Source organism: Danio aesculapii, chromosome 23 (assembly GCF_903798145.1).
Source record: "Danio aesculapii chromosome 23, fDanAes4.1, whole genome shotgun sequence".
NCBI lineage: Eukaryota > Metazoa > Chordata > Actinopteri > Cypriniformes > Danionidae > Danio > Danio aesculapii.
Genome location: NC_079457.1, coordinates 25,090,637 through 25,106,647, shown reverse-complemented (window position 1 = coordinate 25,106,647; position 16,011 = coordinate 25,090,637). Strand labels below are relative to the sequence as shown.

At 36.0% G+C, this 16,011-nt stretch overlaps 1 protein-coding gene across 2 annotated transcripts in view; it reads right to left on the bottom strand.

The window, feature by feature from the left end:
- Nucleotides 1-16,011, bottom strand: part of noc2l (NOC2-like nucleolar associated transcriptional repressor) — a 49,435-nt gene that overhangs the window by 1,029 nt on the left and 32,395 nt on the right. For both annotated transcript variants that reach the window (XM_056449587.1, XM_056449588.1), the window contains exons 16-17: nucleotides 15,252-15,365; nucleotides 14,108-14,240 (exon numbers count right to left, since the gene is read on the bottom strand). In XM_056449587.1, coding sequence (XP_056305562.1) covers nucleotides 14,108-14,240; nucleotides 15,252-15,365 — 247 coding nt within the window. The remainder of the gene's footprint in view (nucleotides 1-14,107; nucleotides 14,241-15,251; nucleotides 15,366-16,011) is intronic.

Below are 16,011 nucleotides of genomic sequence, written 5' to 3'. Positions count from 1 at the left end.
ATCAAAACGGATCATTTCTGATTTATTGGTGTGTTAATCCAAAGAAATGAGTTATCCTTCATAACCTTTTCAAAAGATGTAATGCACCAGAAATATTAAAAGGATAGATCACCCCAAATTCTGTCATCATTTTCTCAAGCTCCACTTGTCATAAACCTGTTTGAGTTCTATTTTTTTTCTCTGTTGAACATAAAATGCGATAAAAAAAAAAAATACTAGAAACCTGTAACCATTTGCTGCATCCCAATCCGCATACTATGCGTCCTAAATAGTATTTGAAAATAGAATTAGTATATCCCAAACCATAGTGTTGAAAAGAGTATGCCAGAGGTTCCCGGATGGTTTGCTATTTCCAGTAAAATTTAAGTGTAGAAGCGTCTATACTCTAACCGCTGATATTGCCCACAATACATTGCGTGTTGGACGTGAATCCGATTGAAACTACAAATGCGTGTAAAAAATGTATATAAACTACAAACATGATGGACGCGCAAGACCAACCGTCAAGCAGAGAGGCTTCCTTAAAGGTGTTTGAATGACTGTTAGTCAATATCTAGCCAACTGGAAAATATTTAAATCGCATTATCTGTGTTACATTTCATCTGCAACAACAATACTGAACTTTTATAAAGCATGTTTGGATGTAAAGACATCTGAATGCATAATTACCCAAAGACCTGAGGAGATTTCTCTGCATGAAAGACTCGCGAATGGGAGATTAACCTGCTGCTGCTTCTCCATTAATGTAGGAAATTAAATGCAACAGAAATGTGAATGGTGTGTGGATGATTGACAGGGGGCATAACTAAACAACACAACGATCTGTTAAATAGGAAGTAGTATGTCCCAAAGCTTGCATACTATTCTGTTGCACACTCGAAAGTATATACTCTTCCTTCACAAAAAAGTACATACTTTTAGGGTGTAGAATAAGTATGCGAATTGGGACGCAGCAATTGACTTTCATAGTAGGCAAAACAAATGTTATGGAAGTCAATGGTTACAGGCTTCTAACATTTTTCAAAATAACTGTTTTTGTGCGTTCAACAATAGGATAAAAAAAAGGTATTGAACAATTTGAGGTATAATTTGAGAGTAAACTGTGAGCAAATTTAGATTTTTGGGTGAACTATTCCTTTCAGTCTAAACAGCGCAAAAACAAAGGACAAGGTAGATTTTGAAAGAGGAAATCATTTTAATTTACTTTTATCTCAGGAAATCCATTCAATATCCATAGGTTGTGATGTATATTTGTATATGTAAACCTGTCATAAAAAACAACTTTTTTTATTACCGTTTAAATGTATATTTAAACAATGCACAGTGGTAGAAACAATCAATATAGCTATAAAATGTAAATATTTGTGTACAGTTAGTAGTAGGCCACAAGATAACTGAAATCTACAACATAGTAGAGATTTTGGATGCAGTTACTTTTCTGCTTCTCATATTCATCCATTAATTATTTATTTCGACTAACATCTTAAATCACTTTTTTAATTCTGTAAATAAACATCAAACATTATAATATTTTCAACAGCATCTTTGCATGAGGGTTAGGGCTATTATAGTTAACTAAAATACGCCTAAAGGAGCTCTGACTGATCAGGCAGTAATCGCATTCTACGGCTTTAATGGTTGTTATTAAAGTTGGCTTCGTGAATGATCTTTTTGAATATTGACCGATATGTTGTCTCTATGTAACCAGAATATGATTTGCCATTTCTCCAAACGAGTACCATGTTAAAAAACAAACAAATACAAAAAAACAACAACTTTAGATTTGTTTTAGTTGCCAGATGATCATGATGAGAATAATTAGGTAGAAATTAGCAAAAATCATTATGAGCACCCCTATATTTTTGTCAATAACTGAAAAATAAGTAACTATATAAAAATAAAATAAATAATAACAAAAATGTTTTAGCTAGTTGCAAAGGAATAACTTTAAATTATTTATCAGTTTAGCTTAAAACTAACATAACTAAAATTGTAGTGAAAATTGAACAACAAACTAATGAAATAAAAATGCTAAATTACTGAAACTAATAATATATAATGATAATAATTTTGTTTAAGCTAGCTGCTGAAAGGAAAATATTTATAACATTTAGTTTATGTCATTTTTATTCACTTAAAACTGAAAATTACACACAAACCTATTTAATCATCTTAAAGGGATAGTTCACTAAGGATGATATACTGAAGAATGTCAGAAACCTGTAGCCTTTGACTCACACAGCATTTGTTTCTCCTACTACTATGGATGTCAGTAGTTGCAGGTTTCCAACATTCTTAAATATATACTATTTTGTGTTCAACAGAAGAAAAAAAAAAACTAATTGGCTTGAAACAAGGGTGAGTAAGGATGCGTTCACATCTGTGGTTTATTTGGTCCAGACCAAGAGCAACAAACGATTCATTGTAGCATTTTTCTGCCGTTTTTGGGTCCTTTTCACATCACACTGATTGCTTTGGTCTGAACCAGTTGAAAAGAACCAAAATCCAGTCATGTGACAAAATCCACATCACTCATTGGCCAGATGTTATTGAATGCATTTCCTAAACTGCTTTTTGATTGGTCAGAACTAATGTTCAGGAGGAGGTGTGAATTAATTTTGCTAAACTGCGACATCTTCCAGAAATATTACCAATGATCCATCAGGTAATGTTTTTTCATCTCTCTCTCTCTCTCTCTGTGTTTAAAATTGTTGGTAAAAGTGCTGTCAACAAATATTTTTATCCGCACACCCCATAAGATGGGACAACGCATCGAACTGCAGCAGCTGGATTAGTCCAAAAAGGTGCAGTACTTTTTGTGTTGGGTCTGTTTTAAATTCGGATCATGTTTTCACGACAAACAAACTGCTCCAGGGTTTGTTTGAAAGAGTACAGAGATTACCTCTTCAAGGAGGTCTCTATGCTTTTTTGGTCTGCTTTTGGTGTGCACGAGTCTGATTGCTACATTCACACCTGCCCAAACGAACCGCACCAAGAGGGAGAACGAACTCTAGTGCAATTCAATCAAACTAAATAAGGCAAGTGTGAAAACACCCTAAATGAGATTTTCATGTTTGGGTGAACTATCCCTTTAAGCATATTTTAAGTTTTTTCATATTGTGCTTTATTGAGCTCCTGATGCACTTTCTTTATGTAGTGATTTTTATTTTTTGTCTTTCACCTGCCTGTAAGGTGATCTTGAGTGTTCTAAAATGAAGAATTAAATAAAATGTATTATTATTATTACTAAATATAACCAATACAATTTAAAAAAAAAGCTAAATTAGTAATAAAAAATAATTTAGTATCAACCCTTTAACACTAAAAATAGAAACACATTTTTTAAAAACTCGACTGAAAGTTCTGATTTGAGTCTAAGCCTTATTCTAGAAACTAGACTACACAGATGACCTATCCATACTGCTCACAAACTTACCATTTACATGACAAAAATAGAGGCCAGCTTCTGATGGCAGTTTAGCCTGGCTAATCCAGAGGTGTGTGTGTGTGCGTGCATGTGGGAGTGTCTCGTGCTCTGAAGAGGACGGGGCTGAAATCCCTAAGCTTTGAAGTAGGATTTGATTAGATGCTGCCTGGGAGGTGAATGGCAGCGCAGACACCCTCCACCCTAATTACCCAGAACACACTGAAGCCAGCCAGAGGGAGAGCGCTTAACGCCAGGCGCACACCTTGATGCTGAGAGCGACCTCATGCATCTTAATATAACCGGTTAACGGCTGACCGTCGAGTTCAGAGAGGCTACCCAGAGTCCACCAGGAGCACGAGCCAACGACTTTAATGACTGCCCATGGGCTGATCAATACGGTGAGAATGTAGAAAAAAAGAAAATCAAAGACACAATCTACATGTTGCTCTCGGCACTGAAAACAGCCTTGACACAAGAACACTGAAGAGCAGGATGTTTACAAATTGAGCAAACGCACATTAAGACGGAGAAACCTCAAGCCAAGTCTTTGAGAAAGCTGACAGCATTAGATGGGTCTGGCACACTGCAGCGACAACTGAAGAACAAACACAGCTCAAGAATATTAACTGGGCAAACACAGCAGGTAGCGAAGCACATTAAAACTTCATAGACGATGAAAGCAAAAGTTGAGATAAATCGCATTCGTAGACTCCAACTCCAAATGGAGACTGACAGAAATTTTGTGGAAAGTTATTTCAAAATAGAAGTCAAAAATAAAATAAAGATGAGATCTTCCAAGTATAAAGACTAAGCATTTTATAGGGTATGTGCAGAAGAACTTTACATTTTCAGTATCCCAGTCCAAACGCTTCTGGTGAATTATATGCCATTACAATATCACAGAGTTTAAGGTCTGTTTTCTTTAAAAAAATCAATGATATTGACTGCCTATTTGATATACGATATAACTTGGGTCTCAGACCGGACAAGAAGCACTGCATTAAATTCCATTGTTCCCTGCCAGATCTATAAAATATGAGACTTTATTTTCAATGGAATTTGCTGCTGCTACTGACAGCACTTGCATATACACAGTCTTTCATCATGTTTCAACTAAATGAATGCTTACATCAATTTAACTGATTGTATTTTAATTACATTACAACGTCATGTTCATAAGGAACCTTATGAAATTGAAGTCACATTAGCCTTTCATCTAATGTTTATCGGTAGGGAAAAAAACACTAGCTGAGCATATACTCTATTGCTACAGAGAGAACAACAGCAAGAGACTGCCCAAGCATTCTGAACTCAGTATTCTTATAAGTTTTCTTTATCTGCAGTGTTCTTATACTAGGTTACGTCCCTGCCTCTGAGTCTTCATAATTAAAACTTACAATTCGTTTTTGACTGCAAGGGGTCTCATCCAATAATAAATCCTTAGTTTTGATACTATATCAAAACATGTTTTACTCCTTAGTTGTTCTCAACTGTCTGCCACCAACATTGCTCTCGTATTACCGGCAGTTCTCACATGTGGTTAAACTGTTTTTTCTAACCGTGTTAAGACTCATGGTCATTTTCTAACAGATGTTCTAACAGTGTGTTTTCTCTTGGAAAAATACAGACTAAATCATTATATTTTAATGCTCTATCCTCAAACAAAAGCGCTTTACACAGACCCATATGAATCTATCCCTAGATACTTGCATACATGATACATACATGCAAATATCAATACGTAGATGCAAAGAGCATATAAATATAAGGATTTCCCTCCAAAGATATACCTGGACAACAGTAGGCCAGTATTTATGAAATGAGATTCATAACTGATCACCTTGACAAAATTGAAAATTTCAAGGATATGAATCATACTTGATTGCAGGAAATGTACCTACAAGAAGTCTGATCTGGACGTGAGCTATTAATGACAATAGAAGCCATTATTAAGAGTGATTCTGTCCACAATTAAGGGCATAATTGTCTGGCATTAAACTAAAGCCTTCTTCAATTTGTACAAACTGGCACAAATGGACATTTTTGGCCATGTCAAGCCTAGCCAGGCTATGGCTATTTAGATACCAGCTTGAGAAAAAAATATTACCACAGGTAAAAAGATCAGAAATTTCCTAACATGTCAACTTTTTTCTCCTTTTTGAATGAAATCTTAAATGTTTTTGTCGTGTTTGAAAATTTAAATCACTATTTTATCCTCAGAAAGATTAAAAGCTGCATTTCTTTGACAAAAACTATAATAAGAACAGCAATATTGAGAAAAGCATCGATTCTTCAGTCTTCAGTGTTGTATCCTTCAAAAATCATGACATGCTGATTTGATGCTGAAGAAACATTTCTTATCAATAATAAGATCAGGTATGTCATCATGTTTGTCGAAAATATAAACTTAAAATTAATTAGCTGCCACTCTGAATCAATTTAATTTGTACTTGCTGAATACAAATAACAAATATATTTCAGAAAAGACTGCTGCTGTGTACATCAGACTAAAACACACAAGATCCAAAAAGCAGTGTCACATAAACTTACTTTAAAGAATGAGTTCAACCAAAGATTTAAACTGATATTATTAAATACACAACTGAAGGGTCATTTTGAAGTAGGGCTGAACAATATATGGTTTGAGCATTGATATCACAATGTGTGTCAGACTCAGATTGATCCAGATAGGATCAGATTGTTTATTAAAATATAAAGATATTATTATATTATTTTATACAATTATTTATACAATGATGAGCCTGTTATTTAACATCTGATTGTTAATTTTTATTTGAATACTATTAGATTCCACAGAAAACCAAAAAGAACTGTTTAACTTTAGTTGTTTACTTGTTTGGTCACCGGCCACTTTATTAGGTACATCCGTCGAACTGCTCATTAGCGCAAATTTCTAATCAGCCAATCACATGAAAGCAACTCAATACATTTAGGCATGTAGACATGGTCAAGACGATCTGCTGCAGTTCAGAACTTCAGAATAGAGAAGAAAGGTGATTTAAGTGACTTTGAAAGTGGCATGGTTGTTGGTGCCAGACGGGAGGGTCTGAGTATTTTAGAAACTGCTGATCTACTGGGTTTTTCATGCACAACCATCTCTAGGGTTTACAGAGAATGGTCTGAAAAGAGAAAATATCCAATGAGCAGCAGTTCTGTGGGTGCAAGTGCCTTGTTGATGCCAGAGGTCAAAGGAGAATGGACAGACTAGTTCCAGCAGATAAAAACGCAACAGTAACTCAAATAACCACCCGTTACAACAAAGGTATGCTGAAGAGCATCTCTGAATGCACAACACATCAAAACTTGAGCCGGTTGGGCTATTAGAAGCAGAAGACCACACTGTTCAGTTTTGAAGCCAAAAGGGGGTCCAACCTGGTACTAGTAAGATGCATCTAATAAAGTGGCCGGTGAATGTATGCTTGTAATTTATTATATTTTATAAAGATCCACTGCATAGAAAAAGACTTGATCACACCTAGTTGATCCATATATTGAAATATTTTCAAATAGAGCTATTCAAATCATCTGGGCAAATTATATTCATATCACAGCAAAAAAAAATATTGCAATGTCCCAATTTTCCCATATCTTGCAGCCCTAGTTTGAAGGAGGTTTTTGGTACCTTTCTGGACTTTGAACAAGTCAGGAAACTTCGCTCACTATGGTGGACGAGGGAGTGCTCAGATGTTCCAAAGATGAATGAAGATCATTGAATGAGCAACAAGAGGGTTGAGTAACAGCATTTTCATTTTTGGGTGAACTAACCATTAAAGTTAACCTCCCTCAAAAACAGCAAAACTAGTCGTATCTTAAGCAGTCAGAGGCTGTATTAGCCTATAGCCTTCAGAAAATTAACATGTAAACACTGCTATGCCATTTAAATATAAAATTACATAAATAACAGTCTCTTCCTTCCACCTCTGCTCTCATCCTTTCCTACCCTTCCTAAGCGAATATTTCTACATCAGTCACATAAACTGAAACTCTGCCACATGACAGCCATAAAACAAACTGCAGAAGTGAAAACGTCTTGATCTAAAGTGCTGAAAAGTAAAAACAAATAAATAAAAATAAGTCTGATAAAAGATTAGAACAACAAATAAACCATAATTTTTTTTGTTTGATAATATGCAACCAAGACCACAAATTAATATATTAGAGGTCATGTGACTGTGTTCCTGTGATCTGAACGTTGGAGGTACGAGGCCAGTTAAGCTGTGTGGTGAAGGAACGGCCACTGACATCTTTTCAAGCGAATGTTTTGAGTTACTAACCCCCAATAGGATCCAAGTATGCAAAAAAAAAAAGCTTCCTGTAAGAGAGAATAGAGTAAGAGCGAGCGAGAGGCAGACAGAATGGGAGAAAGATTTGTGAGAGACTCCACACAATGAGCACCAGATGTAAAAAAAAAAAAAAAAAAAATCCTTCCTCTTGCCTCCCACCTCTTTGGGAGTTTTTCTGCGGCTCTTGGGTGGGAGGAGTAGGAGAGTGTGGCATGTGTCCGACACATGACCCAGCACAACTCCAGATATAGAGTTAAAGAGGAGAGGCAAGTGCACGTCTGACAGCTGACCTGCCCTCCGCTCATATACAGTCACACTGACACAGAGAAAAAGAGAGTGAGAGGGAGAGAGATAAAGAGAGAGAAAGAGCTCATTGTGTATAGTTTTTTTTATTGTTTGTGTGAATAGTTTTAGGGTCATCCCATGTAGGGATTCAACAATTATTGATTTGGGTGGGACAATTATAGTCTGAGAAATAATCACGGTTTCACAGTTACACAATAATTATGCATCGATTAATTTCAAAACACAACTAGTTTAGAAAACCACATTAAAAACTCCTTATATTTTAGAGTGTTATGTATTGCTGTATTTTATTTCTCTTTGGAGTTGAAATATGTATACTTCATGCCAAGTATGAAGCTGATTTGGTTAGTTCTTGTCACGTGATTCACAGTGTGCTCGCAGCCTTCTTTCAACTAGTTGTGCCTGGAAAGCATGAGCGTGCCGCAGTGCACCACCACTGGAAATAACAAACTTGTACGCGCAAAAGAAGCAGTATGTGAACAGCCCTTAGTTAATAGCCTCAGCCATAGTTAATCCAGTGTGTGTGTCTGTGTACGTATTAGCCTCAGCGTACAAGCTCAGAACTTTAAATTAGGGCATAGTTGGCATAACTTTTAGTTGCAGCAGTTTTGTTCCATGCAGAAACAGTGTTGAGAAGCATTTACGATTAATTAACCATAACGAATTAAAGCGCAGTTAATAGTGAAATCGGTTAATCATCACATCCCTAATTCCATGATTTCATTTTGTTAATATTTATTCACACTGTAAAATATATGGACGTATTATCCGTGACGTCACCCATAGGCTTCTTAACACTGCAAAAGAAGCTACAAGTAGGCGCGGCCAACCGTCGCCATTTTGTTCGCACGTCATCGCACCCACGGCGGGATACCAAACAAGGGAAAAGAGGCGGGGAGTGAGCGGAGCTACAGGCACCTGCTTACTTAAGACTTGCAGACTTTACTTTGGGAGAACACTTACTACTTTATTACCTGTGACTCGTTTGTGTTCTGACCACATGTGCTTGGTTGTACACAACATCAATAAAGTGTTTAGACTTTTAAAAACACAGTTGTAATACATTGAGACACTAAACATTGTTCTTATGATGTTTTTCTACAGGAGGAAAACGCGAAATACGTCCTAACACTTCAATTATAGTGTGTTAGTAAATGCAAGACTATTGATGAAATCCAGCATAACACTGTATGACAACGCTTCAGATGACTGTTCTAGAGCCTACAGCTAATCAATCTGTCAGATTCTGGAGTGCTTTACAGCTCTAAAGCACATTATAAATAATAAATAATCTTAAATAAAACAAATGCATTTATAAAGATGGTATATAAGTATATAACTTTACTCACATGGGAAACGGAGGCCACATGAATGGTTTGGGAGCACAATTAAGTGCACACAGCATGCCATATCATCTGATTATTGTAAGAAATAAGTCCAAAAGGCAGCTGACTGTGTAAAGCCACATAAAACAACCCAAAAATACAATGAATATGCTGAGATCAGTGGCTAATCTGCCGGATTCAGCTGAGGTGAAGTGACGGCGACCAGCGAGACCTAGCTGTCACTCAAGTGGCCACGCCCCCTAATTATGCAAACTTAATATAACCTAATATAAAGGAAATGGATGAGTTATAAAAAAAATTCACCCCCTCACAGTTGTCATGAAAGGTAATATTAGCTATATGACCCAAAATCGTTCTTTCTACCAGGCTGTAAACACCCTTTTTCTGCTGTAAAGTTGGCCATTCAAACAGTGGGCTAAATTGAAATTTGCTCCATATGGAGCCAGGACTAGCGGAATTTCGATTAATTGCAGTTACAGTTACTTCCGTATTGGCTTCCCGAGGGGGAGCAGGAGGTTGCCGCTTGGATTTTTCCCATAATTGAGCAGCCCTTTGCTTTATAGAGGGTCGAAAGATGGCAACATTAGTGTGTTATTTTTACACAGAGACCCGTCTGTTAGTAACATCTGCTGACTTTAGCAATCTTTGCTGCATTGTCAATGATGACAGCTGAAAAAACTTTTTATTATTATTATTAATATCGTTGTTGTTGTTGTTGAAGTTTGTGTGTCTGTAACTTTAGTATTAAATATATTTTATATCTTTTTTTATTTTGACCTTAAAGTTTTCTTTTAATATCCTTATATGGTGTAGTTTTCATACAGCTGATGCATTTTTTCTTTTTAAAAAAGAACAAATTATGCATAAAAGAAAATCATCTAGTTTCCCTTTGTCAAAAATACTCTTTTCTAAATGTCCATGGTCTATATGTTATCTGCATCTTGCGTTTGCCCTGGCCCAAAGTTCTCTTTTAAATGTTAATATTGATCATTATTTTTGTAGGAGGTGGATGCTAGCACTCTTACCGCCAGCCAAAGCAATCCCATAGCAACAGTGTCATGTTTCTTTTCTTATCTTAATTTGTAACTTTAGTTTGTAGTGGGGAATCTCAGCTTGAGTTGCTAATTTAGTTCTTGTATTTTATTGTTGTGCTTCCCTTCTCATATTTTGCTTAGTTTTTTTTTTTGCAATTTGGGCTAAAATCAATTTTAAGTTGGAAAGTTTCCAGCCGTTGTCGATATCTGATCTGTGTGCACTTTTTTATGTTGGGGACCGTCATTGTATTAAGATATCTCTATAGAAAACCTTTCTTTTGTGAGCTTCCATTTCAAGGCCATGTATGCTTCAAGTCCAGAGATACAGGAATGTCAATGCAGCTCTCTATGTCCACATTGATACAATTGAAACATTTCAATGGTCGTTCAACCTTCAAATGTATGCAAAGTGTAGGCTTCTTTGCATATAGCCGATGCTTTTCGTATTTAAAAGGGAATGTCTGAAGAATACATAAAAATGAAGCTAGAAATGTAGCTTGCTTCCCTCCATCAAAACAACTGCATAAAACATAAGGAAGCCTCCGGAGCCTCTGATATGATAATGTCACTTTTCCAACATGTGCTTTAAGCAGCAGATCAGTATAAGCATGGCCGTTTGACCTGTTACTGTTACATATAAACATTCTGAAATGTTTACTTTATAGGCAAACATTTAGGATTGAATGAAAATAAAGAATAAATTATAAATATGAATTGCTCTCTGAAAACTTTGAAATGATTGAGTGATTTTAACAATTTAATGTGAATGCACAAACCGCATTTATAATCTGTATCAGGGCTTGACGCATACTTTTTTCAGGAGTAGCATATGTGCTCCTAAGTTGAAAAATTTAGGAGCACATTAAACAATTTTAGGAGCGCAGTGAAAATGTATAAAATAAATAGTGCTTTTGCCTAATAAATGTACACGAGGAGATCTTTAGAAGCAAAGCAGTTTCATTTATTTGAATACAATAGGTTTTATTTTACTGTAACTACAGCTTAAATAGTGTTTAATAATTATTTATAATTTAAGCTGCATGACGAGGGGCGGTCCAGAGCAGGACCGGGATCAAATTGCTCTAACGGAGGCCTCTCTAAACGGATCTGAATCAAGTCTTCAGCTGTGGACATGCCTGGGCAGCTTCTTGTTGAATTTTTGATCCAGTTTCGAGTTGAAAAATATCTTTCACACTGGGCAGCAGAAATAGGGAGTTATTGTTAAGTTAATAAAAATGTGCAGTATCATATAGTGCAAACATTCACATGACCAAAGAAATTTAATCAGAAGATTATGGCTGTATCAATGGTCCCAAACAAAACATTATTAATTTTATTATAATATATATTTTATATATTATTATAATCATTTACAATATTTGATTTAATACTAGTTACATCAGAAGTTGTGATTGTGATGCTTTCTCAAAAATATTGCTAGGGTGCAAGACAGAACATATTCTGTCAAAATGATCTTATATATAACTTAATATAACTTAATCTCTTGATAGAAATTAAACCTTAAACCCTGTTTTCATAAGATAGACGATGCTTTAAAGACATCCATATTGTAGTTGAGTGTAGGAAATTGAATGTGTGCAGTGCTTCCCACAGGTCTGAAATATACTTACGGTGGTGGCTAGATTAAAACACACATTTTCCTCATGGCATATAAAATAATGTGACTTTACGGATATTTCTATTTAGCAGAATTTATTTTATTTGCATAATATATTACACAGTTCAAACCCCAAGTAAAAGAGGTTAGCATTTAACACCTTTTACATGACACTGTTTCTTTTCAGTGTGCTTAAGTAAAAAAAAACTGTTGAAATAAAAAGAAATCTACTATTTCACTCTTAGAGTCATGGCCATCACTGAAAGGTAAAATCTGCTCTCTCTGCTGTAGGCTTGGTGCTGCTGAGAGATTGAGTCGCACCTGCCAAAGTTTGCGTATAAAGTAATGCAACAACGCATTCAGTTAACGACACATAGCGAAAGCAGAATTCTGGACATTTTAGGAGATTTAGAAACCCCGGCCCAATGCATTTTTAAATCCCAAATAGAGGAAAAAGAGGATGTATTGTCACCCTAAATAATGAGCTGGTCAGTCTATTTATATAAGGCCTTTCTTTTCTGCGTGTCCTCATGCTCTTCTCAAAGCTACTACCAAAGTCAGAACAGTTATAGTTTTGTGTCCAAGGTGTCTCTGTGGGCCTGCGAACACGCGAGTCTGTTGGGGAAGTGCTTTCAGTTTCTCGAGATAACAGAACCGGGCCACTCATGTAAAGTCTATGTGTGGAAAGTGCTGATGTTGAATTGGGTCTCATACTTGATGTGGCACGATATGCCATGACCTGTGTGCCATTTGCCATGTCGAGCCCTGTGTATTGAATTTTTTTTCAAAGTCTTGATGCAAAAATATTGTAAATCGAGGTATGGTAATATCCAAATATGGTTTTAAGAGGGGAAGTTAAGGCGTTGATGCATTTTCAGATTTTTTTTGCTAATTTGGGGCATTTGGAGCACATTCTGGTGTACATTTTCGTTTTACACATTAGAAAACTACTGTATAGATGAAAAATCTGAACCCTGTATGTGCGTTTAATGTAACGTACACAAACTTTTATTCATGAGATGCAGATCTTTGAAGAAACCATTTTAGACACTGTGAGAGATAATTTAATGAAAGGTTCAGATCTAGATGGATGTTAACCTATTGTTGGATACCTTCAAAACTACATTGGGTGATTTTTTAAAAGGGCTTAAGAATGACACTTTAATAAACCAACCTGATATTTCAAAGCCACCATGAAATCAAATTTGACTCATCTGTATTAATCCACATTCCTGATTCATCTGTAAATATTATATAAATATAGACAGAATAATCTTCACAATCCTTTATCAAATTAGAACTTGCTAAGCTTCATTAAACCCTCTTATTTTTGTCCCTGGTCATGCAGACCTTTTTAACAGCTTAGAATTAACAAAACAATGTGCCTTTATATTTTGCCTTTTCATTTTGAACACTTTTTCCTGCAGAAATGTTGCATTATGGTTTGTGAATAATATTTAATGTTGCTCAAAAATTAAAATACAACAAAGCTGCATTTCAAGAGATCAGTTGGGTTTATACTTTGCATTTCAGAACTCATCTCTCAGATGATGAGACTCTTCTGACAGTGCAGTGCAATGGACTACAGCCTCCCAGTGACAAGGAAAGGCATTACAGGAAAAAAATGCACTATTTAGGGCTGGGCCGATAAACAATATATCGAATCACAGTAAAATTTGTCAATAACAATTATAAGCTCTGGACTTTTTTACTCTATATTGATCTAAGAGCCAATCACACAGCAGAAAAGTGCAACAATGGGAATCTAAAAGTGTGTTGATGTTAGAGACGTACCAAATTTTTGGCCACCAAAAAATTATCATCCAAAAATAAGTATGCTATTTAATGGACCCTCTAATTTTTGTGACTTCATTAATTGTTTGAGTACTCTTTTAAATCTGGAAGCATCAACAGCTTATATTGAAATTTATATCATTATCGTTAAATATGGAAAATTATCAACATTGCATTTTTGCCATATCACCCAGCCCATTGCATGTGTTATTTTTGTGTTTGTACAATATTTGGCTGCATTGTGGAAAAAAGTGATATATATTAAATAAAGGCCTTACCTTTAGATTGGAACAGATTGTCATCATCATCATCGTCGCTATCTGACTCAAAGAGACCCTTGAACTCCTTTTTGTCTGCTTTCTTCTCTTCAGCCTTCTTGCGCTTGATTTCAGGGAGATTCAAGTCTTCCATCTAAATTAAAAAGCGATGGGGAGAAAAAAAGATCATTAAATACTCTCATTAATCAAAACTGGGGACAAAGACAAAAAACAAACAAACAAAAAAAAAAAAACGAACAAAACGCGGCACACATGACATTAATGAGAAAATAATGCTGATGAAATGCTTGTTTTTCGTTTAAATTTAGTTTTAGATCAAATCTGGTTGAGATATTGAGAAAAAAAGAATGTTTATTTGATGTACAATGAGCTATTCTGTGAGTTTCCTTTCATCTCATTATTGTCACAAAATGATTCACTGCTGAGATTGGATATTCGACATATTTTATCCATTTATGTCTTATTTAAAATGACAAAAATATATGGTATAATAAAAAAATTTAAATGAATGGAATAATATATGTAAAAAAAAAGTTTACAAACACCAAAAGCTGCATTGTCCCCTAAAACACAATAGGATACAAGTATGTGTATGTGTATTGGAGGAAGTGGCAAAGGCAGTGGAGGCAGGAGGGAGGCAGTGGTAATCAGATCTGAGCGTGGGGATTCAGTGGATCAAAGCCTGGGACGCAGCCCTGAGCGCTATAATACTCTTCCTGTAGCACTAGCCCTGCCGCCTCCTCCGCCAATCTGCCGCTTCCTAGACGCCAACACTCCGCCTGGTGTCATCTCCATTATCTCCCCATGGACACTCTCCAGCTCTCCACACACACAAATCACACACACACACAAACAAATCCACACAGTAGGTACTTTGACAAAACTATCACTACATTAGTTCGCAAAGATGGATCACATCTGTGTGCTTAACAGAGGAGTAGAATTAAATAGTGATGGGATAAACAGCAATCTCAATGACATAATCAAAATAAATTGATTCTTCCTGCAGATCAAACAACAGCATTGTACTGTGGCTCTCAGTTGTGAAACATGAGGGTTCAAATATGTTCTGCCTAAATGCAAAACAGGGTTTGGATTATTTGGGTTTAATCCTGATAATTGCTGTGGATCTGTCGTTTTTTACCCTTTCTTTTCCAGAGATTTCCAGCTGAATCTCCTTTTCCCGAAGTTTCTTCCACTGGCTGTAATATTTAGTGAGTGGAGTGCCTTCCTCTGCTACCAGCTTCTCCCAGGCTGCCTGTAAATACAGAAAAATAAACACACACAATGAATGCTTCTCCATGTTCACCCATAGGAGAGCTAAACAAAAGGGATCTCAATGCACTCTCAACAAAATAAAGCCATGAAGTTACTCGAAAAGTACTATTGTAAGACATGATGAGTACACACAGGGATGCTCTGTTTTTGCTGATCAATAACCCCTCCCTGAAAAACAGTCCGCCTGCATCACTTTAAAAAAAAAGTAGAAATATTGTAGGGTCTACTGCTATACCCTTTAGTCAAACTAATTAAGTATCAAGTCGATTGTAGCCACTTTTAAAAAAAACTGAAGCGGACCTAGTTGTGGCCCTTGGTGCACACCTTTTTCCATCACAGCAAAAGGAAGTGTTTACCAGAAGAAAACAAGGGCAGAGGAGAGTGTGAGCGAGTGAATCTCTGCCAGCCTTTCCTTAAAGGTCTTCGTGGATGATATTGATCAAGGAAAATGAGTTTAGTTGACCTCTAAATTCAATAGACGGTAATAAATCTCAACTTCAGTCTACAGTTAGGTTAACTTATTTATAACAATTTGCAGCGGTTTGTAGGATGGCGAAAATGATCGAACCTACAAAATGGCGCAATATGCTCCTTCCTTAATGCAACAGACACAAACAAAGTCAACA